Source organism: Camarhynchus parvulus, chromosome 6, assembly GCF_901933205.1.
Source record: "Camarhynchus parvulus chromosome 6, STF_HiC, whole genome shotgun sequence".
Classification (NCBI taxonomy): Eukaryota; Metazoa; Chordata; class Aves; order Passeriformes; family Thraupidae; genus Camarhynchus; species Camarhynchus parvulus.
This window is the reverse complement of record NC_044576.1, coordinates 19100468-19128461: the sequence shown is the minus strand read 5'-3', so window position 1 is coordinate 19128461 and position 27994 is coordinate 19100468. Positions and strand designations below refer to the sequence as shown.

The 27994-nt window shown below is 37.8% G+C and overlaps 1 protein-coding gene across 3 annotated transcripts in view; it reads right to left on the bottom strand.

Annotated features, from left to right (window-relative positions):
- Positions 1-18759: 18759 nt before the first annotated feature.
- Positions 18760-27994, bottom strand: part of HECTD2 (HECT domain E3 ubiquitin protein ligase 2) — a 32866-nt gene continuing 23631 nt past the window's right edge. The window contains exons 15-21 of one of the 3 annotated variants that reach the window (XR_004060843.1): positions 27081-27239; positions 26716-26790; positions 25797-25884; positions 25440-25509; positions 24141-24256; positions 23383-23526; positions 18760-21293 (exon numbers count right to left, since the gene is read on the bottom strand). Coding sequence is in view for 1 of the 3 variants with exons in the window: in XM_030951391.1 (XP_030807251.1) it covers positions 21173-21293; positions 23383-23526; positions 24141-24256; positions 25440-25546; positions 25797-25884; positions 26716-26790; positions 27081-27239 (810 nt within the window). In the remaining 2 variants the exon portion in view is untranslated. Of the gene's footprint in view, positions 21294-23382; positions 23527-24140; positions 24257-25439; positions 25547-25796; positions 25885-26715; positions 26791-27080; positions 27240-27994 lie in introns of all 3 variants that reach the window. The other 2 variants (XM_030951391.1, XR_004060844.1) reach the window with 2 other exon arrangements.

Below are 27994 nucleotides of genomic sequence, written 5' to 3'. Positions count from 1 at the left end.
ACCAGCATCTTACCATCCATTAAAGATGAAACCATTCAAATTTTGTACTAAAAAAGTTGCATTTAAGTCCTGGGGGAGATGAAATTTTTTGATCAGCCTCCATGTATTTACTAATGTCCAGATGTCTAAAAATATGTATTTACCAATCAGAGGTTACCCAACTTTAACAGATCAGACAGAAAGTGTAATGTCTGTTAAAATTTAACAGTCTTCTTCTAGCTTGTGTGGCTGCAGACTCTGAAGTCATGGCCAGAATCAAGTAGGAGTTGTCTGGGACTCACCTGATTTGAGCACAGTTAGAGAGTAACCTTTGAAGGACTGCCAATACAAATGATCCTTCCTGATAACATCTGCCTTGGGCATGATGAAATGGCTCTTGGATCCAATGCGCTAAAAATTCTGTCCTCTGAGCACATTTCAAGCTAAAAAAAACCCCACAAAAATTATCAACAAAAATCCCATGGAATTTCAGTGAAAAGTTTAATGATAGGTTGAGATTAGACCTAAAATGGGATTGCCAAAGCACTTTTCATGTTTTACTAAACAAAGATATTTATAATGATTCTAATTAATAAATGTCTGATGGGCTGATTTGGAGACTTCATGATGGGACAGAACAATCAACAGCAGAGTCTCTTCTCATTTAGTTTGCAGATGCTGCTGAAATCAGACCCCTGCCTCAGCTCTCCCAGGATGAATTTAGAGCAAAGAAGGTTGTTTGCAAAAACAGTTAGTTTTGCTTGCTGGAGCTTGGATGTAAAAGCACTGGTATTCTCATTCCCTCTTCTCCCTCCTTTTCCCAATACAGTAGTACCATTTCTTAGTATGCAGCTTATGCTGAAAGTGCCACAGAGCCCAGATGTGGACAACAACAATAGAGAATTTGCAATAGAGAATATGCAATAGAGAATTTGAATCCACACAGCTTCCAAAGTCTCTTTTAGGTAGTACTCTGACAAATGGGAACCTGAATGTGCCCTGGACATATCTTGCTTTGCATATGGGAAGGTGAAGGGAAACACTAGGTACATCTTTTTGGTCCATTATTCCTATTGTTTCTTCCAATATGCAGATTTAAGAAAGTTTTGTCTGGAAGCTCAGTAAAACCATTTATCTTCAATTGTGGTAGGATTTCCTAGAGTTCTGAAGGCTGATCCTCCTGCTTCAGAAAAAGGAGCAAGGTCAGGCACTTGGCAGTTCTCCTGTGTGCTCTGCGTGCTTCCTCCCCATCCCCATCCTGACCTACTTTGGATAACCCTGAGGCACGTCACCATTGCCTTGGCCTTGTTTTTTCAAAAACACCACCTCAGACTGTCCTTCAAAAAATTACCCCCCTGACAGTTTCTCTTTAATGCCAGTATTTTAAGAGGCTACTTTTTGCCACTGTGAATGTCAGTATTCACCCCATCTATACTTCGACACAGATCTCTCCTGCTATCCTATTAGCAAAGTATTATCGCATTTAAATCCAATTATCATTAATTCAAAAGACAGCAGTGAAAGCTCCTCTATGGTTTTAGAGGCTGGAAATAAGTGTCACTGGTTCAACTTTATGTGTATTTTTTTATAATGAGGTGCTGACTTTATTCCCAGGACTGAGAGCATGAACTCCTCTAGCTCAGGCACAGGGTCCCTAGGCATCACCAAAATGTTACAGGGATCTCTGAAGCCCTGCAGCAAATTTGAGACTCTGTTTAGAGATGCCATGGAGCAAACTTGAGCAGAATGAAGAACCTCTGCCTCCGGTAAAATTAACAGCTACCATCAAATTGTGTTAACACATACATAGTACTTCAATTCCCTCTGCCTGGTTCAAAAGCACGGGTAAACTTGGATTTTAGGATATGACACTCAAAAAGCTGATGTAGGCATGTAAGTAGGTGGTAATAAAGCTGTAAGCTTTTGTTGTGACCTCTGCAACAGAAAGCAGAGATGACTTGTCTGGTTATGGGAGAAATACAACTCCTGACAAAATCCTGTGCCATATATGAACTGCATGAAATAGTTCTGAAATGTGAAAACCTTCTTTTTCTTAATGTATTTTAGAACACATTCTCCCACTCTGCTGGACTACTTTGCTGCAGCACAATAAACCATTTCTTGGCTCTGTGCTTTTTGTATTTCAACTCCCTTTCCTGGATTCTGCTCTCATCTAAAAGAGATGGGTTGTTTCTGCATTTAGCAAACAAAAATGCAAGTACTGTGAAGTTTAATAAAATAAATTCATGTCATGAACTAGAGACCTTCTCTTCCTCTCCTGCCTCCCCAAGCAAGCTTTTCAACTGGCCTCTAAGCAAGTGTTTAAACTTCTTTAAAATCAATACAGTCAAAAAATTAAATCAAAGTGGCTTTCACTCTCTCTTCATCCCTACTAGCTATTACATATGGAAATACCCTGGGACTAATTTTCTGACAGGCAGTCCTATTGTCATTTCAGTCCCTTAAGAAATTTTTTTTTTTCAGTCTAAGAACAGTAAAGAAAACCCCAGAAACAGATTTTGTTTAGGAAAAATATTTGTATGTTGCTTAAAACATCCACAGCAAGTGTAGGAAAATATACAATCCTCCCAGCTGATATATTAAAATTATTTTGCTATGAGCCAGGAGGTAAGGTGCTAGAGCTTTCCAAGAGAGCTGGTATGTGGATGGACCAGTAGATTCACCTTCTGGATAGAGAAAACACAAACTGCCCTGCAAACAGCTGGAGTGCTGCCAGGTGCTGCAGACAACTTCGCTCATGTGATGCAGCCCCACAGCTCTCCTCCTCTGACACTGGAACCAAAACCAGCTCTGGGTAGTTACACTACATAAAACCACACTAGATAAAACTTGTCCATTCTGTTTAAGAAATGACCATTTATATCCCAGAGCTACACAGCTGTGATATGAACTCAGACACAGAGAGGATCCACACCACCACAAACACAAACACTTAGAGTGACACTGCTCTAGTTCTGGCTCTACTAAACCCTCCTTAGGGAATTCTGTTACTACAAAGAGGGAATTTCATGGTGTTAGCGTTCCTAGGAGCTGTGCTGGGGTCACAGCAAGTGGTGTGCCAAAAAGTGCCGATCTGACCACACCTCACTGGGTGAAGGGCTGTTGTGGTAAGGAAGCGGTGGCAGGCAAAGGGCAGCTTGGTAAAAAGGAACAAGAACAGCACTGTAGCACCCTGGCACCTTGCTTGCAACAGAAGCTGGCTGCAAGTTTGTGGTATTATTATGCTGTCTCTCCCAGACTCAGGACCCTATTTGCCCTCTGCATGAAGAAACAAAACAGTCCTGAGATTATGTTGGTTGTAGCAAAAACAACCATCATATATAGAGACATGGGCTGCAGTTTCTTACCCAGCCAATGCAATGCTAATAGTCCTGGAGACTACTGTCCTGGGGAGAACTTTCTTTGGAAATATGAACACCCTTCTGCTTAAATATGGTGACGATTTTGGTAAATAATGACTCCATGCATAAATGAAGTCTGATGTTTTAATAATGCTTTTGAAGAAGATGAATATGGATCAGTCTTGGGGGAAGGTGATCAAGAACATATTTCTTGCGAAGGAAAGTGGGCTGCTCTAATACTTGTCAGCATAATTCCTTATTGATGCTATCAGCCTTCAACAACTGACTAGAAGTCGTGGGTTTAGCACCCCTCAAGCACAAAATCTTGAGTGCCACACTCTTTCAAGAAATTGCAAAGGTGGCCCAGAAACACAAAGTTTGTTTCTTAGGCTGTGATGACGTTATTGGGAGTAGGCTGAGCTAGATGCAGAGAAACATGAAACAACCATATAAAGGCAAAGAAAGTCTGTTGTAATCACTGGCTGAGTTAAATCTGTATTTGTAAGAAGCATGTCATCTCAGCCAACAGAAGCTGGCAGCTATACATCTGCAGCTAGTTTTTCCAAAGGAAGGCCAAAGCAAAACTAGAGTGTTTATTCTGGCATCAAGACAGTCTCACCCCAGCTGAAATCTCAGCTATGTTTGTTCTAAGTTCGGCATTATCTTAATTCTACTCAGTGTATTATTATTCCTTTCAGATACACAGACATTCTTGAAACAAATAATAATCTCCATCCAGAAGTAATGTTTTTGGGGAAGGTTAGTTCTGGTGAGGTCACCTGACCATTCAGCAAGGAAAAAGGCAGCCACACAGTCTGTTGTCCTTCATATCAGGAGCTTTTGTAAGACCCTGCACTGCTCTCACTATTTTATATGGAAAAACTGAAGCATAGGGAGATCATCTAGTGTACTGTAGGGTCAATAATTACCAATATTGTTGCACCTTCAGTTGAGAAAATTGACAACATACCATAATTCCCAGGTAAAGGCTATTGATTTTCAAACCAGAGCAGTAAAAAAGCACACCAGTGTTTGCAAAAATCATGTCACACACAAACTATGCAGCCCGGGGAATGAGTTGGCTGTACTAAACCCAAAAAACAAAATAATCACATTCACCTTATCAGAGAGAGGTCTGTGGCTGCCTCCAGTTATGCAGGCATTATCTAGAGGAGTTGTCTGGGACCTGCAATGAGAAGGGGAGAGCATCACTGGAGCCTTGGAAAGAGCTGTGGAGGGTGAGTGGAACATTGCTGTGGTTGGGCTGAGTTCCTGGGAAAGGGACAGAGATAAAGGGATCCCCAAGCTCCACTGAAGCTGGGTAGGTGCTGCTGTGTGCAGGCTGCAGGTGTTGGAGGAGGTGACACCTGTGACACCTGCCCCAGGAGTTGTGGGTGTGCTCACCAGACAAACAGGGGCTGGGCAGGCCTGTGAGATGCTGGTGACTCTGCCTAAACCTGGGTGAGCATCAGCTGGGGTCACACCAGGAACAGCCCCAGGCTAGACCAGGACTGCTCCTGCACCTCCTGGCTGGCAGGGAGCAACAGTGTGGAGCCAGCAAGCCCGGCCCAGAGCCAGGCTCCGTGGCCAGTGTGCCTTGTCTGCTCCCCATGCCCAGCTGCACCTGGATGCCAGCTGCTGTCTGCCCTGGATCACACAAAAGCTCTGATACAGAGCCAGGTGCCCTGCACAGAAGCCCCTTCCAGATCTCTGGAGCTTCAGGCCAGTTCCTTCATCACAAAACTCCCTTCATTCTCCATCAAAACATATGCACTTACTCTCCAAGGTGTATGACTGTCTGTGAGAAGAAAAAAAGAACAGGAAAAATACCAAAAGAAACCTAAAAATTGTAATTACTTCATGGAAAAATCTCACAGAATACAAAAATGAAGCCTGAATTTTATAGAAAGAGTCCCACAGAAATTATAATGTGAAGTCTAAAGAATTTCATCAAGAATTATTACTTGCTTTTTCATTTAAACCTGTATTCAGGCTAGAGATTTCTGCAGCAAGCCTTAAAAGTCCACTTATAAAGCAATACATTATCATTTAGACCTTACATAATGATTTTCAGAGGAATCATTCCTTCTGCAAATCAGCAATTTCATATCTGAATGAGACTTCACCTTGAACATTCATTATTGTTGTTCTAACTGAACAATTTTACAAAACATTCTTTTGGTACCTTGCAAATGCACTTCAGTGAAGTGCAAGATAGGAAAGATAATTACCTTTGGATCTTTATATGGCTGCCCATTAAAGACACCTGCAATGGGAATGAATGTTGTCATCTAAGTTCCCACAAACATATTTATGCCTCACAGCAGGAAATGAGTTACATTCAGAGCTAGCTTTGTATCTTTATTCATAAAATTCCAGCTGTGATGAAAGTATTAGGGACATTAGTAACCAACTGCCAGTCCCAATATAACAGTGGATGTAACAGCCTACTATTCCTGGGTGGGAATTTAATGGCCTGCTAAGTTGACATAACCATGTAGAGTGTCTAGCTGCTGGAAAGAAGGACTTTGGCACCTCAGTGGTTCACAAGAGACTCATCTCCCAGAGAAGGTAGACACCCAAAATGTATCAGAGCCTGAGTTTAAAATATGATATAATTTTGTAAATTGTATTATCCAGACTTATTATGCACGTATCAGCTTTAAATTTAATCTCAGCATTAGCTGACTATTCCGCAGAGACGTACCTTGCCAAGAAGATGCACTTTCATTACCTTCCTATTTGATTTTTATAATACTAATCCCGAGGCAAGCTTGAAAAAGCAGAACAATGACTAAATCCCCATCTGGTTTTGCAGAAAGTTTGTGGAGGTTGGAAAAGGGCTTAGGAAAGGATAATTTACAACAGATACATAGCTTTCAGATCAGATTTAGCAACATGACCAGCCTTAGGGAAACAGGACAGGCCTTGCTACTGAAATCCTTGCAGATTTATTGCCGTATTCATGACCTTACAACTGGCATGAGATACTGCCTCTTGCCATCAGCTGCTCAAGATGCTGATGCTCTGCCCTCAGCAGCAAACTGGCACCAGAGGGGTGAGCAGGCTCCTATGAAATGCTGCGGCTCATGTGGCAGATGAACCATTTCCATTTGGTAGTTTTGGTGGGGCTTTTTGTTAGGTTGGGTTTTTTTTTTTTTTTTTTTTGTTTTTTGTTTTGTTTTTTGTTTTGTTTGTTTGCTTTGCTTTGTTTCCTGGCACCAGATAGATGAGTTGGCTTTTGAAATCTTCTGCATCCTGTGATCACTCGCTGTCTTACTGATCTGGTAACAGCACAGGACTTGGGAATGTGTGGGGGAAGAAAGGGGTACTTTACCTTGCCTGCCATTTCCTTTTCATCTGCCTGCTCATGTTCAGAGTCTGACTACAGCAGAAAGGAGTGTGTGAGGAGTGGGCTCAGCCAAATACACTTTGCTCATGGAGGCTCAGAGGCAGTTGCTGTCACAGACGAGGCCTAGTGCAAACCTAAATTCACAAAATCAGGAATTTTAGGTAAAAAGAACACAAACTCTAGTTTCTTTTGCTTCATTCCCCATCTCTTTGCAAGCTGCTGTGCTCACCGTTAAGAGAAGTGTATGCAATGAGACATGACAGTGAGAGTATTGGACAGATGCTCAAGAATAGTTTGAAATAGCGTTTTTGCTTGCCTGAAGCATGCCTGTGATTGCCAAGTCATGCTAACACACCACTACTAACAAGAGCCTTGTTACTGAGAGGGCAGGCTGATAGCCTTGGCACAAGAAGCTGTTCCTTCAGCTGCAAATCCAGTCCAGCTCACAAACAGGCTTTGGCTCCATCCTGGAGAAGCAATGTTGGGTCCCTGCCCTGTGGACTGTTACCAGAAGACTTGAAAGAGCATAAACAAGGGAAGTTATCTCCTTCTCAAAATCAGCAATTTCACCCTTGAAGAAGAAAGAGCTCACCTTTAACAAAGCTAAATTAAATAAAGGTAAATTAAACTATAGTTCTATTTGAACACTTTTGTGACACTGTAGGACTGGGACTGAAGGCAGAGCCCTCTGCCAGGAGAAAGCTCCTGCTGATGAACCAGACCACTGGTGGAGCCAGAGACCTCAAACCAGCTTTAGAGAGCGAGTGCCAGACACCAGGTTACTCTGAGTAGTCTGATGTCCACAATGCACAAATCCCATGCACAAATCCAGCATTAAGTGAAAGCTCTACTGTGCTTCAAGAATGCATTATTATATTTAAAAGGTAGAGGTAATTAGGTGGTGAATTGAAATTAGATAAAGAAAACATTTAACAATGGTTAAAAAATTTATAACACAAGACTGTGTATGTCCCTGCAGAGGAAATACTTTCAGGGTTTTTAAGAACAGATTTTTTTTTAAATTTTTTTTTTTACATCCTAAAGTCTAAAGTGTCAGCACTCTTTTGGGCAAACACTCCATCACACTGAAGTGAGGATTTATGTGGAGATAAAGCCTTAGGGGCAGATTCCTGCCTAGCATGAACTTGCACCTTTAGGATGGAGGATGGCTCTACTTGTTTGAGTAGATGTCTTTCTGCTAATACTCTGAACCACAGCTCTTGGTGCTGACAATATACATGACTCCAGCAAGCTCTCCACATGAGCTCCGTGCCAACCTATCAACAGCATTTCTTGCCTTGAACTGACTCAAAGTTCTTCAACAACTTTAGAGGACAACTGGGAAACACCTCATCTCCTGTTGAAACAGAGGGCAAAACAGCAACAGATCAAGTGAGTAGGGGACAAACACCCAACTATTTCAGAATAAATAAAAAAACCAGTTAGACTGGAAGAGTAGTCTTTTTTTGTTGTTGTCTTAGAAGTATTTCCAAAACGTGATTGCGATGAAGTTAAAGGTGACGAGTTATACAAACCCATGTTGAGACACCAACACAAACACCTACCTGCAGAAAGTGCAAAGATTAAACAGTCTGGACAATGATTTACTTTATTCATTCACCCTCATCATCCCAAACTAAACATTCAAAAATGGTCAACAGTTTTGCAAGAGAGTGTTTTTAAGTAAGGCACTGCCTGCAGATCAGTGCCAGGTCTGTACCCCCTGCAGCAGCCACATCCTCAGGGCAACTGCACCCACTGATGCAGAGTCCTGGAAGGGAATGGATGGTCAAACTCATCTCAGGCACAATTTCATCTAGACCAAGGGAGTTATACTGGAATGTGAGTAGGCACAGTTAAGCCCAAACACAGAATGTGAGCAGTTAATTTATGATACTATTAATTCTCAAATGAACAGGATGCATGTAAAAATGTTTAAATGTATGCTGCATAAATACCCATGGGAAACAGGCACAAAAGTGCTCATGCTGTTTTTCTTTTTTCTTCATAGTCTATTCAGAACCACAGTGTTCCTGCAGCTGATTATGGTCTCTCCCACAGATTGGAGAGTTATAAGCCCATTTCAATCTACTTTCCTCGTCTTGACAAAAATCAGTTCACTAAAGAATGAGAAGTTCCTTGAGAAATAGGCATAATATTCAGTGCAACAGTACTTCAAGGCAGAGGGGAAAACCTACAGGAATGCTATTTACCTGAAAACAAACACCACCTCCTCAATTAAAACTGAAAGTATTTGTGTTTCAAGGATTTATAAGAGGTAACTTAATAACAAGGCAATTTAGGAATATACAGAGGGGATAACAGCTTTCTGTGGTTTTGGTGTGCTCTGTGCTTTATATAAACATTTGCAAAACATCCAAGTTTGATAAAGGGGAGAAGTATTAGAAAATAAAGATTGAAATATGTTTTTTCATTGTGCAGATTGCAATTCTATGCACAAAGTTATGATTTCCATAAATAAGGAAAGAATCATGAAGTTGTTAAGTTTGGGGAACATATTTTGTAAACCACTGAGTATATAAATAACTGTATTAAAGTCTTTGCCAATCAAGTTGTCAAACTGAAATTCCTACAGTCAAAACTGAGTTCTGTAATGACAGCATTTTTACAAGTTGGCAAGTATGGGATTCATCCAAAGCTCTCTGAAATCAGTGAACATTTTCATGGGCTTGAATAAGTACTTTAACAGGATATGCTCCATAATGCAAATGACAAAGCATTCTCAACACCTATCCCTGCAGAACTGCTCAAAGTTTTATAATAAAAATGGATTATTTTCAGCTTAGAATTTTTCAGCATATTAAAAATTCAAAGTCTTATTGAGGCTCCAAATGCATATTTTTCAAGATAGTATTTTTCAAAGCTTTCTGTACTTCATTTACCCAGATGAAAAAGGCCTCAGTTAATTAGAACAGAGAACCAAAAGTCATTAAATCCAGGTTGGGTTCAAATCTAAACATGATTTTGTGCAAAACAGTCAAAACAGCTCAGTGATGGAGTTACAAAGTGCCATAGGCATGCTCTCCTCCAGAACTTGAAATGCAAAGATTTTTCTACTAACAAAATCTGCAAAAAACAATTAAACTAATTTTTTCAATTATCTGCAACTTAATGTAGAGTTTTGCAGAAGAAATGGCCTAGAAAGCAGTCATAAATTTTCACTGACTGGCATGGCTCTTGCAAATACCCACTAAGAAATCATATATACAAATCCCCCCCATATGTTATAGAAGTGGAAATTTTAGGATGCCTTAAATCTTGCTTGTTCACACAGAATTACTATGCAGTGTGGGATGTGGAATTGAATATTAAAAAGTAACAGTAAGAATTGGTGATAAGGCCTCTCTCTCACACAAGAAAGCAAACTGGCATGAGGAAATAAATCCCACATCTGATGTGAAGGGCAAATGAGTGTGGGATGCAGAGGTTCCCTGCCTGCTCCACTTAGTGGCTATTGAGCTCCCAGCCTGACCCAACACCAGAGCTCCCTAGAGAGAAGGCAGTTACTCCAGAGAAAAGAACCCTTTCAGTGCTTCAGAATCCAGCTTGGTCATAGGTTTATGAAGGCTTGAAGGTTAAATGCAGCCCAGAGACTGTAGTGCTGATATAAGGATAAAAACATGCAATTTTCAGAGTTTGATAATAAAAAAAGAAGTTAGTTCTATGTAATAACTGGATAATTTTCCAGCATGGCTTTCACAGTATTCTCTGTATTTTCAGCCAATAAAGTATTCCTAGCTTGTTATTTTTGCACATTGCTCAGGAAAATTGCACACTGAGACACGAAGAAGAATGGTAATTTAGTTTTTAGACTTACCAGACTTCTCAGAATACTTTCCCATTCCCAGCCCCTTTTGTCCATGGTTCACACCTGGCTTGTGAGTAGGAGGGAGGGTTTCAGGCATGACTCCTGAGCATGATTAATATTTGGTTCAGCTAACAAATAATAAGATTTATAGGAAACAAAGATTATTATCAAATCACACAATTATAGAATGGCTTTGGTTGAAAGGACCTTAAAAATCATCTTGTTCCAAACTCCTTGACCTGTGCAGGGACACCCTTCCACTAGACCAGGTTACTCATAGCCCCATTTAGCCCAGTCTTGGACATTTCCAGGGATGGGGAGCCCACAACTTCTCTGGGCATCCCATTCCAGTGTCTCACCACCTTCACAGTGAAGAATTTCTCCCCAGTATATAATCTAACCTTCCCTCCCACAGCTTAAGGCCAATTCCTCTTGTCCTATCACCTCATACCTTTGTCAAAGGTCCCTCTCCAGCTGTCCTGTAGACCCTCAGCCTGCCTTCATAGGAAAAGTGCTCCAGACCTGAGATCAACTTAGTGGCCCTTCTCTGGACTCACTCCAACAGGTCAATGTCCTTCTTGTGTTGGGACCCTCATACCTGGACAAAGTACAGGTGGGGTCCCAAGATAAATCAAAATAAAAGTGCAGCGGGGGCTATTTTATTTTCCTGAGGTGAGGAAGTAGAAGGCCATGATTCCCACTGAAGCGGAAATGAAGCTTTTATTCCACTTGGAGATGTTTAACAAGAGCAACTGCAGAAGTTAAGAGCTCATGCAGCACTCATGATGGTGGGAGAACACTGTTCTCTGTGAGTGACTCAGTATGCTCACCTGGAGGAGGAGAGGACTAGCCTCCTTCTGCTGATTCAAACCACAGATTCGCAACAACAAAAATTCAATTCCTGCCTTCAGAATGCCAATTCCCCCCCTCACTGGTAAAAGCTCTGACCACCTGGGTGTTGAATGGGACAGATGGAAAAGCATGACACCTTCCTCACTTTGTAAATCAAGTATTTCTCCCCACAATAGTTGAAATTAGCCATTACATTTTATCAGCAATTGTGGATCAAATGAAAACCTCCAGTAGGGTCTGAATGCACAAGAGATAATTACTACAGGTGCAAGTATGAAAAAGCCTGTAGCTGTACTCTATGGATGCTCTGTTTATGTAATTTCTGGCATACACTGTACATATATCTGTATTTATCTTACTGCAAAAATCAGACACCTTTGCTAAAAAAGTCATTGGTGAAATAAGCACTAACACTACTGGCTAGATGTAACTGGGAAGGTCAGGAGCAGTTACAAAAGTAGAACATTGCCCTAGAGTTACCCTGGTGTTATATTTCCTTCAGCCAAAGCCAGCCTTGCCCTGCTTATGGGCAGTCTGGGAACCCCACCAATAAATCCACTGAAACAAAATCCAAATCCAAAAAAGCTGCCCTTACATACATAAAAATGAACAAATCTTTTCTCTTTATATGCAAGTTGCCAACATGTGGTTTGGTACTTTCTGTGGTTCTGTGTTCACATTCTGCCTATGCTAAAATAGTGAGGGAGATGGGAAAGGCTGTTACCCAGTTTTACACGTTATAATGGACATATAATACCCAGCATGTTAAAATAATATGAGGCTACTTTATTTAACTGCTTTGGACTGGTAATATTCAATAATTGTGACAAAACCTGATCTTAACAATAAATTTCTACAATCTTTTTATATCACTGCTTTTAGGTTTGATAAGCTATCTGAAAATTTCTTTGCTATTACCACTAAAAAGCTCTAAGATGGTGATTGGTACAGATGCTTTGCCTTTTAATCTGCAATAACTGAGACAAATGAAGCAATGATATCAATGTTGTACATTTCCAAAATTGTCTTGATTTAAAAAACTCAAGAAAAGTCACCAACCAATTGGTTGATAACTTGGTAGTAGTACCTGATCCATCCAAAACACAATCATCTCCTGCTTCCTGGTTTTCTCCTTTGACCCCCAACCTGAAAAGAAACTGGGGTTCAAATTGCTGAGTGAAGTAATAACAGTGATACCTATATTAGGGAAGAAAGATAATGGCAGAAATTTAGCACTCCAGGATTTTGCATTTAGGGTATTTTACAGGACAGCTCTGTGGTCACATACTACAACGCATGAGCAAATGAAACCTAAAAAAGGCAGAGAGATGGTGGGGTTTTTTAAATAATTATTTTCTTCAAAATAAATGGCTAGTATTTGACCTACTAATCCTATCAATTTAGTAACAAGCCTACATTTCAAATTTTTTTGCTCACCTCCACTTATCAATTTCTAGCAAAACCTGTTTGAAAAAGATTGAGAAATTGTCAATGAAATACAGAGCCAAGATATCCAGTGAGCTTCAGCTGTGATCCAGCCTTCCTTGACTGAGTGACACAAACAAGTGGCAATGACTTCAAAGTTAAAAACTGGGAAGCATTCAGAGCTGAAGGGAAGGGCTGAAGCTGGCTTGCTGCACTGCCAAACCCTGCTGCAGCCTCTCTGCTGGCTCAGCAAACAAGGTCTCCCCACCAGCATTGATCAGGCTGGCTTAAAAATGGGTCCCTCTAGACAGACTTGAGACAGATACTGGTAAACTCTTCAGCTTTCTACATATTGTTGAAAAGGCTGGGATCTCGTATAGTCCAAGACAAGCCTTGGCTTCTTTCCCACCTCCTAAGTGGGGCTCATTTGCTCAATTCTAACATTCAAAGCAGGAGAAACCCACTACTAATAGAAATTAGGTAAGCATGGGCTATGACAATGTCAGTAGAGAAAAGAGCAAACATCCCCAAGGTAATTCAAATAATAAGCTAATGGCAACAAAAAGGAAGAGCAGATTGAGTTATAATGACTGGTCTGAAGCTTATAGAGTTATCCCTCAGGGATTTTTGTTCCAGGATATCTTCAGTATGTAGTGTCTGTGTAGCGCCTCAAAAATGAGAGAACAGCACAGCAATTCTCTCCACTTCCCTCTGCCACCACCTGGAACCCATTGTTTTTAATCTGCCTTTCTTTTTCTTCTTAAGAGGCAGAGACACATTTACAAGTTGCACCCTAGAGACAAAAGTCATTATCCTTTTGCAGTATCTTTATCTATGTGTTCTTCCTCAATATTAGAATCACTTGATTTATGAAGATGTGCTGAAAAGAGAGGATTGACATCACATCTAGCTAGGATAAGGATAGACAAGCTGAATAACTCATAAGTGCAAGTGACACTACACTCTGTTCTAAAATGCCTGTTAAACTCCCCTAAGTTACCCAGTGTTTTGAGAAAATACAAAATAAAATCCAATACCTAGTGAAGAAAAAACCAAAAACCTAGAAAAATGTTCACAAATAGCCAGTGGGATGATTTTCTAATCTAGGAAAATTCAAAGTGAAAGCCTCTATTTCTTTATCATTCTACAATTACATATCTACTGTATTATGAATGACAGCAGATCTTGAACATGGTGAAAGCCAGCAGAACTATACAAAGAATGCAGATTGTTGCTATAAGTAATGACAGGAGAAATTAATCAAGGATTGGTTGTGCTGCATGAAAGTAGCAATTTCATCTTCCCAATACACCTACAAGTATGAAAATGCTGAATGTATGATTAAGCATAGCAGCTGTGCTTAGGTCACACAGAATTAATAAGCCCTACTAATAAAGCCAGCAACAAATAAATTGAGAAGAAATTCAAGGGCAAAAGATAAAGTGAGACTACCTTTGCACCATAAAATAGAAAAGCCTTGATGTGTCAAGGTGCCCTGAAGAGGGAAGAGAAACACAGAAAGGTATTTTTTTCTTTTGAACAATTATGTGAAAAATGATGCAAGCAATGACACCTTCAGATCCCCAGCTGCAGTGTACCCACTGCCAACAGTTACAGGTGAAAATCATACCCAACTACAGCTACCACACGAGGATGTAAGCAAACAGATAAAAAAATTCCAGTTCTATCACTTTCACGTAAAAACTTGAATTCACCAGAAGACAACCAAAACCAAGATCCACATCTCCCATGTTTTTGTTCCATGCCTACAGCAGTTTACACAAAAACAACCAGGGAATGAGGAACAGAAGACACAGCTGTTGATGTTGCCTCAACACCGTTGATTATAAGATGATGTTTAAAATCTGGTATAGGAAAATAAAACAGTTTCTAAACTAATTTTGTTGAGATTTTAGTTCTGTACCCGAGAGTTCTTGACCAACATTATAGACTGCTGAAGAAACTGACTTCCCTTTTTGAGATGAAGAATGAATGGGTATTTAATTGTCAGTATAAGAAATACATTAAAACATCCCCTGAAAGGGTTTGAAACCCATCACCAGTAGAAACTGGGCCAGCATACTCTGGGAGACAATCAATATGAAGAAAGCAAACATCCCCATGGTAATTCAAACACAGCTTGGTTGTAACACCCCAGGAGATTTCAGCCCCCATCTGGCAACTAACAAAGCAATTAGCTTTTAACAAAAAACAATTATTAACTTGGAATCCTTTTCACATATTTGCTGTAACTTCCAGTAGCACAAGCTACTGGAAAGAGAGTTTTCACCTTCCAGAATGTGCCATTTGATGTAACAGGTTAATGCATTTCAACCAATGTGCAGAAATATGATATTGAATAGATTCCGGATCCTAAAGCAAAACCACCCAAACCAAAATGCAATGAGCTTGTTTATATGCAACAGGAACAAATGTCTGTTATTACTTCAAAACTTTCAGTTTGAAGGAATACTGACTGCTTTCAATGTTTGGGAAAGCTTTTCTTTCACGATAAAAATTGCCAGAAATGTTGGAATTTCAAAAGAAAAATGATGAACACTTCATTAATATCAGTACAATCAGACAATGCAGTAAGCAATACAGAGAGGTACATGTAGGAAAATGTGTACTTTACTCAAATTTTAGCTTTATCTAACACATTTATTGAATTAAAGAAAATATTTTCAGCTCTTAAGCTCTCTAAGATATTCTACCCTAGAAAAATTTAACCTTATCAGCTAAGGAAATAAAATTAGATTTCTCCAACTAAAAAGCAATTCCATCAAAATGCTAAGGAAGTAAATTTCTTCTATTCTGCTACTGTGCTCATCTCTATTTTCACAGGCCACATTTATCTGCTATGGTTAAATAAATTTTATATTAATGAAGGATAAAGAATTAATATGCATTTAATATACAAAACATGTTTTGTCAGAGTGTTCAAGTATCTGAGCAAGATATTTTCCATCTTGGAATCCAGAAAGAGCTGGGAAAAGCTCCCTCTTTAAAGCAGTTGAGCAAGATGACAAAAATAAGTGCCTTCTCTGCTCAGTCTGGCACATTACCACTAATCAAGGCCAACTATTAAAAGCCCCAAGCAGTATAAAGTCTTTGGAAACCAAGAATGTGAGGTTCATAAATTCACCAGAAAACAACCAAAACCAAGATCCACATGTTTGAGTTTAAACCCCATGGCTTTCAAAAATGACTGTGCTTTAGCTACTTTATATCCAGCTGGATTGATTTTTCCAGTGGACAAAACACAGTTCTTGACTTTCACAGTATTGCTACTGACACAAAACAAATAGCAATAGAAATTCATGTTCTAGCTCTCTGCTAGAGCAGAGATTGAATGTACACTGAGTAAACTCAGCCCTTGACAAGATGTTTGAATTACATAATGTAGCTACAAATAGTTCTGTTCTGGTAATGCCAGTGGAGGCTGGATTGTTATTATCCATAGTATGGCAACGGCCAGAGATCCTGGTGAGAAGATAACTAACAACTCTCTGAGAACAGATTAATCTCTCCTGGTTAATAGAAATCATGTTATAGAGTTAAAACAGCAAATAAACAAGAAGCCCTTCAATTAAACCTGAACATCATATATCTACAGAATCTAGAATGACTCACATGGGAAGAAAATACTGGATCAAAAAGTAAAAGCCTTACTCATTACAAGTACCAAATCATTAAACTGATGCCAAAAAGAAAAATAGTAAACGAAGCCTTCCTGTAGTAGAACACAAAACACACAAGAAATTCATTGATATATCCTTTCATTATGCATATAGGTATCACATAACTCTATTATTAACTCTAGTACTGCAGAAGAGTCCAGAACTAAACTTAGTTTGCCCAACTTATCTGAACTTCTCCTACCTTTCCAGAGTCTAATGAGCAAGTGCTTCACCAGATCATCAGAAAAAAATCTCTCCATCTTCCTTGACCTGTTGTGTTTTACATAAAGGCATTGGGGTTCAAAGAATTCAGTAAGAATTTAATTAACAATTTGAAAGGTGCAGATCACTGGGGGCCATTTTTGCTCATTAATTTAACAATAAACCTATTTCACTATTAATTAGAACATTTCTAATACAAGAGAAACAGCTTTGGCAGTCCAGGCCACCTCATTATTTTCTTATACACATGAATATTTAAAAGTGCGAGGAACTTCAACAACACATAGCCCAGTACAGACCCTCAAAAAAACCCAACCAATCAACCAAAAAAACCAAACAACCAAACCAAACAAACCATCAAAAAACCCCAAAAAAACAACCACAAAAAAACAAACCAAAAAACACCCAAAACCCCCAAAAACCAAACCAAAACAAAACAAAACCCCCAAAAAAATCGCCCCACAAAAGACTTGAAAACTACTTGACTCAAACAAATTAATTGGAAGAAAACCAGGGGCTCTAGAAGAAAAAAAAATATTATTATCTGACAGTCAGGACATGAAACCAGAGGCTCTGAGGGACCTTTCAGATATTTTCATTTTTTCAAGAAGGAGCTCTGAAAGAATATTAAATACTAAAGCTATGAAGATTAACAATGGGTATAACACTTGCTTCTGGAGCAAGTCAACCAGTACCAGCACCAATTACTACTACAGAGAAGGAATCTCATCACTTTTGGCCAAAAAATCAAAAGGAAACACAGCATTTCAATTTTAAGCCCCAGTTCCAGCCTTCTGATCCCTAGCTGAAACAGGACAAGGCAAGCCAGGCTTTCTAACCTCTTTCCAAATATCAGTCTTGAGGCTATTGACTGGTCAGCGATCAGGTATAACCAATCTCCTGTCTGAGGTTTTGGCAGAGTCTTTCATTGGTCCCAAAACCACATTAGGAACTCTTCCTGAAAAGAGAGGACACTTTCAAAATCCAGCCCTAGATACAAGAAGCTGCTTCTCCTTTCTCCATATTCGTTTGCTATAAGTCAATTTATATTGGTTGACTTTGCCAATTTGCAATTAATTGTGATATAATTTTTTAAAACATTACTTCTTTCTTCATTATGTGCATTTATAATATCTACTGTTAGCTAAGAGGAAAGTCTGACCTCTAATTAAATTGTTTCAATCTTCATCTTTGCTGCCATCTGTAGGTAACTTGAGTGGTGCAAAGGTAACAGTTCTGTGACCAGGACCTGTGTCTGTGAGAAAGCACCATGTTCTTGTTACCTGTCCGTCCTGACTTGTGTTCAAATTAGACAGAAAAACATACAACAGCTCGTGGCTTTGCACCTCCATGTAATCTTGCAACTGAGGTAGTTAAATAAAAAAAGAGGAAAATTAAGTTAGAATCACAGAATCATAGAATGCTTTGGGTAAAAAGGGGCCGTAGAGATGACATAGTTCCAACCCTCCCAGCCATTCACCAGATCAGGTTCCTCAGGGCTCCATTCGGCCTGGCCTTGAATACTTCCAGAGATGGGGCATCCACAACTTCTCTGGACAACCTGTTCCAGTGACTCACCATCCTCTAAATAAAGACCTTCATTCTAACATCTCATCTAAACCTGCCCTCTTTCAGTTTAAAACCATTTCTCCTTGTCCTATCTCCCCATACAAAAAGTACCCCTCCCTCCTTTTCATGAGCCGCCTTCAGCTACTGGAAGTCTGGAACTGCATGTCCCCAAAGCCTTCTCTTCTCCACACGGAACATCCCAAGTTGTTGGATCCATGCTGAGGATCCATGCTCTATTACAGCATTATTACACTATGGGATGCACCAGAACACCTGTAATTTTGACTGTAAATACGAAATTTAAGTCTTGATGTATGTCTGGTTGTTGGAATTTAGTTTCTTCTCAGTGAGCTATGCAATGTTTTAGCAGAACTGTTATGGTAAAGAAAACTTCTCAAGAGAAAAATAAACCAAAAACAGAGAGGTTGATCATAATTTTATACCCATTACGACCAATTTTGGAAATCTGAAATTATACAAGTGAGGTCAGCATTTGAAATATTTGATTTAATGACTGGACAATTTTGATACATAAAAATAGATACTTAGTAGTGAACAAGTTTATACAAACAAGATTTCTTTTGTACAGTACAAAACAATGATGGAGATAAAAAAAGATTTGCTGGGTTACAGGGCAAGACACAAGAACAACAAAACACCATTGAATAAATTTTTTAAAATTATCAGAGGCTTATTTCATAAATACAGTGTAATGCTTTCATTTAACAAATACAAAATTTACTATTTAGTTTATCAACATCAGGAAATATATAAAATGTCTTTGAATGACAATCTGATTTAAAAACTGATGCAAATACAATAGCATTTTTAGAATTCTGAGGTAATATTACACATTATCTCAAAAAAAGCTTCAATAAATAAAACTGAACAGAAGGCAAAGTGCAATTCAGTGAAAAGGAGAAAAGATAAAGCTCTTATTTTAACAATAGTAGAGAAATAGTTATTAAAAGCAGGTTTAAGCCTTAAAAAAATATTTTGGCTAATTTGCCATGTTTTCAGATAAACTGTATAGCTATTTATTCATAAGCCAACCTTTGATGAATCCAATTCTACAAAGAGAGGAAAGGGTGTAGGTCCTTGTTTCCAGGTTTCCCACTTACATCCACATTCAGGTGTTAGAAATTTAACATTGCTTGCAGCTATCTAGTTCATTCAGTGCAACAGTGAAAGCTTAATTTATTTCTCAACATCTGAAATCCTTCAAGTTAAAATTAATTTTAAATTCTCCATTTGGGAGATAAAATGAAAAAATGCAGAATTTTTCAGTGCGGCTTTTAGCACGCTTCATGCTAACCTAGCACAGTTCCAGGCTTAAGCCAGTGGAAATTTTATTACTGGTTTCAACGACAGCAATATGAATACAGTGTCAAATATTCTAAAATATCCTAATATTTATCTCTGCCTTAATAAAACAGTAAAATCACCAGTAACTTTTTTAGGAGAAATAAAAAAATAAAATTTACACGTAGCTATTGAAGAATATCCAGAACAGCTTTGAAAGCATGAATTAGACAGATTAATTTGTTAATCCTTCAAAAATCTGTTGATTGTATCTAAATAATACAGAGAAAGAAAGAAGACCAATATAGTAGTTTGAGTACAGATACTACAAGATAGATATGCATCCATGCCCCAGCAAAAGTCAATGGGGAAAGCTGACAAATTAGATGCCAAAGTGTCTCAAATGATCTGGGCCTTATTCAGCTGAAAGAAAAATCTACAGAACACACAGTAGCTGTTCAAATTTAAAACTATACTGCATGCTGACAAAGTCTTTCCATTTAATGAATAAAACCCAGACTTACAATTATTTCAGTATTTTAGAACCATTTCTTCCCCAGCTGCTAATTTACTAATTCAGAGCAGACATACCAAGAATTCTTTTCACAAAGTTTGTGCAGTGAAAAACACAAAACATTTTTAAATGCTGGTCTCCAAGTTAATGAAAGTTGCAACATTCTTCAGAAATGTTATTGTGTTCACTTTTGTCACAGCTTATTTAAGACTTTTAACAAAGTTGCTGCAAAAAAATGATACCATAATACACTACATCAGTTTTCCACCAGTTGTGGATATAATTCTCTTCCTAAAGCATTTCACCAGATGTGGAATTTATTTTAAATATCTAGTTTTGTTTACTATAATGCTACAGTAGATCTGGCTAGTTTGCTGTTAAGAATGGACATACAAATTCCTTAATACTTGTAGCTTGAACATGAATCCCCTCAAGCTGAAAAAATACCTTTTAACACTCTTGTACAGTCAAGTGTAAAAGCTGAATATACAACATCTAAAACCTCTTATTCATAAAAATAATTTTTTAGCAGTAAATGGCACTATCAAAACCCTATTTCTTCACAGGCAGTTATTTACATACTTCTTAGACAGTTGGTTTCACCAAGCAGGAAAACCAGAATAATAAAACTACATACATTTTATAAAGACTAAAATTCCTATTTGCCTTTGTGAAAAAGAAAAAAAAAAGGCTACATGCTGATGTTATATTTTTTCTGCCACTAGGATTAACCAATAGAGAAATACTCTGTATATTTTCTCCCAGTGGGATACCTTGATGTAAAGGAATTATGATTAATAATAAAGTGCTATTAAGAAAAACCTAGCACTTGGGAATTGCCTTAGTTGGGTTTTGTTTATCAAACAGATGAGCTTTTTGTACAAAGAAAGCTACTTCTGTGACAAAGCAAGCAGCAAATGTATTGCCATTCAGGAAAAAAACACACACTTCATATTTAATTTTAAAAAATTATCTAAATGCGATAAAACTGGCACAGTATCAAGAGACATAACAATGAAAAGCTTAAAGGCACAATCAGAAGAGAGTGAATGCTACATAAAAATGCTGTTCTTGGAGTATTTTATCTTATTCCAGACCAAACCCCTCTGCATTTGAAATTCCAATTATTAACTTTTGCCTCAGTTCCTTCTTGTTCTTGTAAGGAGGGAGACAAAGCTGGTTGAAGCAGGTATGTGCCACAGGTAACCTAAAATAATTTAAAAAACACCCAGCAAAACACATTTAAGAATAATGCCATAGAACCAGAACACTGCCAATTGCCTATATATTTTCAGTTAAACATTTCTTAAATAAGAAATCCTATAAAAGGAACATTTATCCCAATGTTGGTTCAAGTTCTGTTGAATGCAAGTAACACCACTGCTGGTCAAAAGTACTTCAGATGAGTTTGTTTGCCTGCAACTCCCTCCTCCCTCTGTTTTTTTTTCAAGTTGGAAACATCTCCTTCCAGATTTTGGAAACCTCAGGTACCACACTACTTCTCTAAACACAAAATCGGGGTATAGTAAGAAACCACATCATGGAAAAGGAAGGTGGGTCCTGCAGTAGGTACAGACACACCTAGAAGAAGCACAGTTCTGTGTCCGTAAGGATACAGAACTCAGGGTTCAGCCTGGTAAAACAGGTCCTTACGGACTTCAGTGGGGAGCTCTAAAGAACTGACTGAAATGCTGGAAAACAACAGTTCACAAATTCTGGTCTCGGCTATACCAACACTTCCAGCTCCAAGTTTCTTCTGAGAGAGAGCTTGAATATATGTATTGCAGATATGGCTAAGGAATGCCTGACTGAAACACTGGAAACTTTGTTTCTCACTAGAATGGATTAATTTGATGAGCCACAGGTAATAAAAAGCTATAGGAACTTCTCATCATTTAAATTGTCAAGTGACATGGAGGACACCTGAGGATATATACTTGTCCTACAGCTGACAACTTGGGAGCGAGACAGGAGAGAAAGGCAATGAGCTGAAACTCAACCCACCATTTGGAAAACACACTAAAAAATGTATTACAGTTGGACACATATATTTTATTATGTGACTCAAAAGCCCTCTAGGTCTCTCTTAATTTCATCCCTCAGTCTTTTGAATGGCACCAACTCGGCCTTTGATCATTGGCAAACATGCTCAAAAGGGGATGGAAACCCCAGATCTGGAAATCCAAGTTACTTTTCCCCTTCCTGCCCTTTAAATGATCAGTGAAAATCTGTTAATTGGACTGAAGTCAATGGCTTCAGAATTTGGCAAGTTGGGAAGCTTTTATTAAAATTGCCAATTTTTATTGCTATTACATTCTTTGATCCTATTGTGTGAGCAACATGATGATGGTGTCCACATTTATCCCTGTGCAGGCAGTCTGACAGCAACAATTATCTTGCAAAACATGGACCTACAGCAGTTTAAAATGCACACTTATTTCAAAACACATTTTCTCATTTTTAAGAAAGAAAATTATTTCAAAACACATTTTCTCATTTTTAAGAAAGAAAACATTGTAAAGAAGGTACATAAAGAGTGATTCAATGTTGACTGATTTATCTTCAATTCTCATCTGATCTTCATGTTCCTTTAAATGTTACTGGAACCAGTTATTACCTCATTGAGAAGAGCATTAGAAACATCACAGTAATGAGATAAATTAAATTTAAAACAACCTCAAAATTTATTATGTTTATGCCTTTAGATCAGCTCTTCACAGAAAACCCAGCAAAATTCAGACTTTGAAAAATACAGTTCCATTGAAATATTTTGATTCCTCTAAGTGTTTGAGAAATCTAGGTAAAGCCAGTAATTATTGCTTCACAGAGAGCTTTGGAGCAGCAAGTTTTTTATACAGCTTTCAAATTATTTAAACTGACTTTTCCCAGTCCTAAAAATTAAAAAAAAATACTAACTGGTTTGCTATAAATAATGCCATCAAACTAAAAAAATTCAGAAAAAATCATGGTAGTTCAAGGTGTATTTTCATTAGGTCAGCTGTCATGTTAGGAATGATAAAAATAAATAATTTATTTGAATTGAAAACATGTAAATAATCCCTATAAATAATTACCAGTCTCAAATGTAAACATTGACTGGAAAAACAATTTCCTTCTTTTTAAAATTCATGCAATCAATAAATGGGTATAACATTCTGAAAGCAAATTAAAGGAGTTCATGCAATTTCTTCCTTACACAATCATTTAGTCTTCTGTAAAAAGACATTCAAGAGCAATAAGGGCTCTTGGGAAAAAATTAATGAAAAAAAGTTTTAAAAATCCAAAACATTACTTACCAATTAGTGGATGTTTCACTCCTTGAAATCTTGAAATTCAGATCAGCCATTCCTCCCACAGGTACTCTATCACTTCCTGTAGCAAAATGTAGCAGCTTCTTTTGAAGATCCAGAGAAAATCCAAGTACTACATCCCAGAAGTATCTATGCTCAGGGCAGAGGGAGAAGAAAAAGTTGCAAGATGCAATATCATAAAAAAGTAGAATGAAGATGATAATAAAACTACAAGTACTACATGGTGAATATCACTTACTGAGAGTTTAATTAATATAATCTATAGGACATCAGCAGCACTCCAATATACCAGGGTAAATTCGCAAGGAATTGACAAGTACAATATTCTATTAATTTTGGAATGATGTCTTGCCAAATGATGCCCCAACCCACTTATCTATACAAATAAAAATGCCTTCTACTCACTAATATAAATGTCCTTGGTATCAAAGACAATTGAGTAAAAAAAGTATTTTTGAAAGACTGGATAATAAAAATACTGACATTTCATATGAAGGATTTGGAGCTTTTCAAACTATTCCACTTCAATGTGGTCATAATCTTTTAAGGACATTCAGTAAACACACACCATTAAGGTTCTAATTCTTCCCATTTATGACAATTTAGTAGTGTCTTTGTCTTATTTAGAAATAGGTTTCTAAAACTTCAGTCATTCCCAGGTTATCCTTGAAGAGATTACTGCTGGAAGCTTAACATTCCATGACATTTTAAACTCACTAATTAGAATAAAAACTCAGGCCTACCGTATAGTCAGATCAGTTTTCTGGTAGCCCTCATATTGGGTACTTCTCTGTAAAGCAGACATGTCCAGTTCAGGACTGCCACAGACGAGAATTTCAACCTCCTCTGGACGAAGTAGCTGCCAAAAAGCAAGGACAAAATATTTAATTTTTTAAAGAAGATGAGAAATTATGCTACTAGATTAATTTTTCATTTTGTCATTAGAGAAAAATTAACTGAGCATCATACAATGTAAGTCTCTAACTTGGATACATACTGATTATAGAAAAATTAATTGCTCAGCACTTTGAAGAATCTCTTACTGCCATACATAGTAGAAAGGTAATTACAGGATAACACAATATTTCAGCATATTATGTTCTTCATTTCTTCATCATTCTTACATTTATTACACTGACTTGCCTATGATGTGATCAGACTACAAATGAGTCAGGAAGTTTGTACATATGGAAATCTGAGGGAGGGTCTTGATGTCAATTCTGATTTCAACTTCCATTTCATTTGCACTGACAGTCCCAGCATGAGCAGCTGAGCAGCAGAGGCTGACAGAACTTGACTCTTAGCTGTACACACTGCTGTGCAAAGCAAATACTTCTAGCAATAAGCCATATTTAATTTCCACTAAACTTACTCCTGCAGAACCCACTTATTCATTTACTACAACATCATCAAGTTGCATGGAAGTATGCCATGGCATTTCAATGGAGTATCATGGTCCTTCCAGAACCTTCCCTGCGGTTGGGCACACCTCACTTTGCTGCAAGGTGTCACAGTTCACCAAGTTCACTGGAATTTAGAAAATCCCTGACAAATTGAAACTTTCTCTTCTTTCTCAGTGCAGACGGGATACTGTAAATTAAAAAAGTTATTCCAACAGCCAAAGAAGGCTGAAAATAGAAGAATGTTTAATCTCAACCTCACTGAGTACTCTTCCTGCAAAAAGCAATATATGTTTTCAGAGGAGACACTCAGGAGCCCTCAGACACAGTTGTTCTGCAGCTCCTAAATGTGGGGAATACATAGAAACCTTGTAAACATTCACTGGAGAGCCTGTGATGTCTGTGAATACAGAGTGACAAATCAGTCTTCTGGAGCTTTATTTATGGCTTTTCAATGAAACACTACAGAGAATAGTTGATTAATTTCTGATTAATTTCTTCTACTTATGTTGGATTAATCAAGTCTATCGATCAGTCAAGATTCTTCCCAAATATTAAAATCATCCAGTGCAATTTAATTTAGATAACTCACTGTCAAATACTTGAAATAGAAGTGAAGAGTTGTGTTTCACTTATTCTTACCAGTAATGCATATGAAGCACAGACACTATGAAACCCATAATAGAAAGCTGCAAATTGTTTGTAGATCGATCTATTGAGAAGAAAATCAACATAGAGCTGCACATATTCTAAAAAAAAAAAATTATTTTGTTACATTATAATAATTTTAATCAGTAACTTGTTCTGCCATCTAAAATTGTAGTGAATATGAAAAGCAAAAGCATTTAGTTTTAGATACCATTAAATTGGTAGGCATACCAGAAAGAACTACAGCCATTTCATTTTCACACTCTGTTTATGAAAGCATAGGTCTATAAAGGACAAAAAAGGACAAACTTAAATCTGCAAAGTATGTGTGGTTAATACATGTCAAATTACCTTTCCTATTCCGATTTGTGACTGGAATTTTATCTCCATTTGGCTTTAAGTTGTAAGATTTTATAACACCAAATTCTTCCTGAAAAACCTACAGAAAAAGATGAGTCAAGGTCAGCACTGGAAAATACATTCATACACTTACAAATGCAAAGCTTATATTATGTCATGTATTCCCTTCCTTTCTTCAGCACATGCTGTAATTCTGAGGGTTGTGAGGTTTTTACAAGTTAAATATTACAGTTTTCAACCAATTGCTCAGAAAATTAGTATTCCAAGAACAAAAATTTACCCTGTTACATAATGGCATGTCAAACTGACCTGCAGGCTCTGGAGCCATAGATCTTTTCATACAAAAGAATAGCACAGGAGCAGCAAATTCAAATAAGAAGGTATTTGCTCTGCTGTAGCTCACCCAGGAACTAAGTACCACCAATACGAAATTTCATTAACTCGTATGTGTGTTCTGAAACAATGAGTAACTGAAAAATACTTTCCTGACTGAAATAGCAGTTACAACACACAGGTCAGGCAAAACTGTAAAAACCTGAACAGGCTATTGCTAAAGTAAGATTTCTTGGACAAAGTGCATAAAAAAAACAAGTAAACTTTGACTATCTTCCAGGTTAGACAGAAAAGCAAAGAGCTGGAAATGCACCAGCAGCTGGCCAAGTGACCCTGGTGGTGAGCACTGGGATCACCTACACTATCAGGAACAACAGCTTTGAGTGTCACCATGGAGCCAACAGCGGAACACGCAGCGGGGCCAGGCAGCGTGGCTCCCGGAGCCAGCTCTGATCCCGTGCACTTATATTCCAAACAATCAGCAATCACACTGCAATAAACCACTCCACTGCCATTCTAACATTGGGAAAAATCATTGAATGAGTTGAGAACCACTTAGAGTTATGCATTTAATGACCTGAAATGTTGAGTAGAAATCCTCTTCAACATTGCCTTCATAGGATAGAAGTTCACTTAGTCCATGCGCCAATTCCTACAATATGAGTAAAAAACTCTTTACTAAATCTACAAAATTAAGCGATGTACTTTGCAAGGATATGCTAGAAGCGTTGTTTTACACAAAAAGCATCTTGGAAAAAGCTGTATTTTTAAAATGCGTGCTACGCTAGAAAACACAGAGATTTTCTGTTTCCATCAGAAGACAACGTTATCAGCCTGTGCTAAAAAAAAGCTGTTTCCAAACAGTTCATAACTCTAGCATTAAATATGAATAAATCAGGTTTTATATCAGTAATTTTGCCTCTTAGAAAATGTAATACTTACAGGCATAATCTGAAACAGGTCATCTAATGTGACACCACAGATGCCTACAAGTGCATTATGATCACAGGGAACAATGGGAGGACTCAATAATTTCTTGTAACAGCAAGGTGGGAAACGAATGTCCAAGGTGATACTGTTATATACAGCAAGTCCCATAAGCTATATATGTCAAAAGTTAAGGGCAAATCTGACACATCCATATTACAGATAGTATTTTTGTAGCTTGGAAAAAATATTTTAAGATTCATGCTCAACAAACAGAAGGAATGCGAATTATTTCATTGTTTCTGGACTGACAATTTTAAATACAGTTTCCCATTACAATTAAGCAGTGGTTAGCATGGTCAAATGATGCACATTGACAGAATGCTTGAGAATCTTCTTTATAATATTCTATACAAGCATTTCTACAATAAATTTTTCCAAAGTATTGTTATGAAAAATAGAAAGATAAATATGTATTTTCTAGTGAGACATCAATAAAGCAATGTTTCTTTTAAATAAATCTAAAAGCATTAAGACATACCTGCACTGGTACTACAGCTCATCCATTAGCATATTTAAGTGCGTCCCATGAAACAAATTTGAAACAATCCCTATTCAGTTTCTCACAAGAATAGAACAGATCTGTTAGAAAAGACCTACAACCACCATCTGATCCAACTGCAATCAGTTAATAGACACTATTACATCATCTCAGTGGAGTTATGAGCATATACTATCATAAATTGTTTGTCTGAGGTCTTCATTTATAAGCACAAAAGAAAACCTAGAAAATAAACTGGTGCTCAAAAAGTAGCATGTGGCTTCCATTTTGTAATAAAAAAGGCAAAAAGCCACATATTGCTCAATAGGGACTTGAATGAACTATTAATGGACACAGACACATTGATGTTTACTGAAAGAAACGCCAA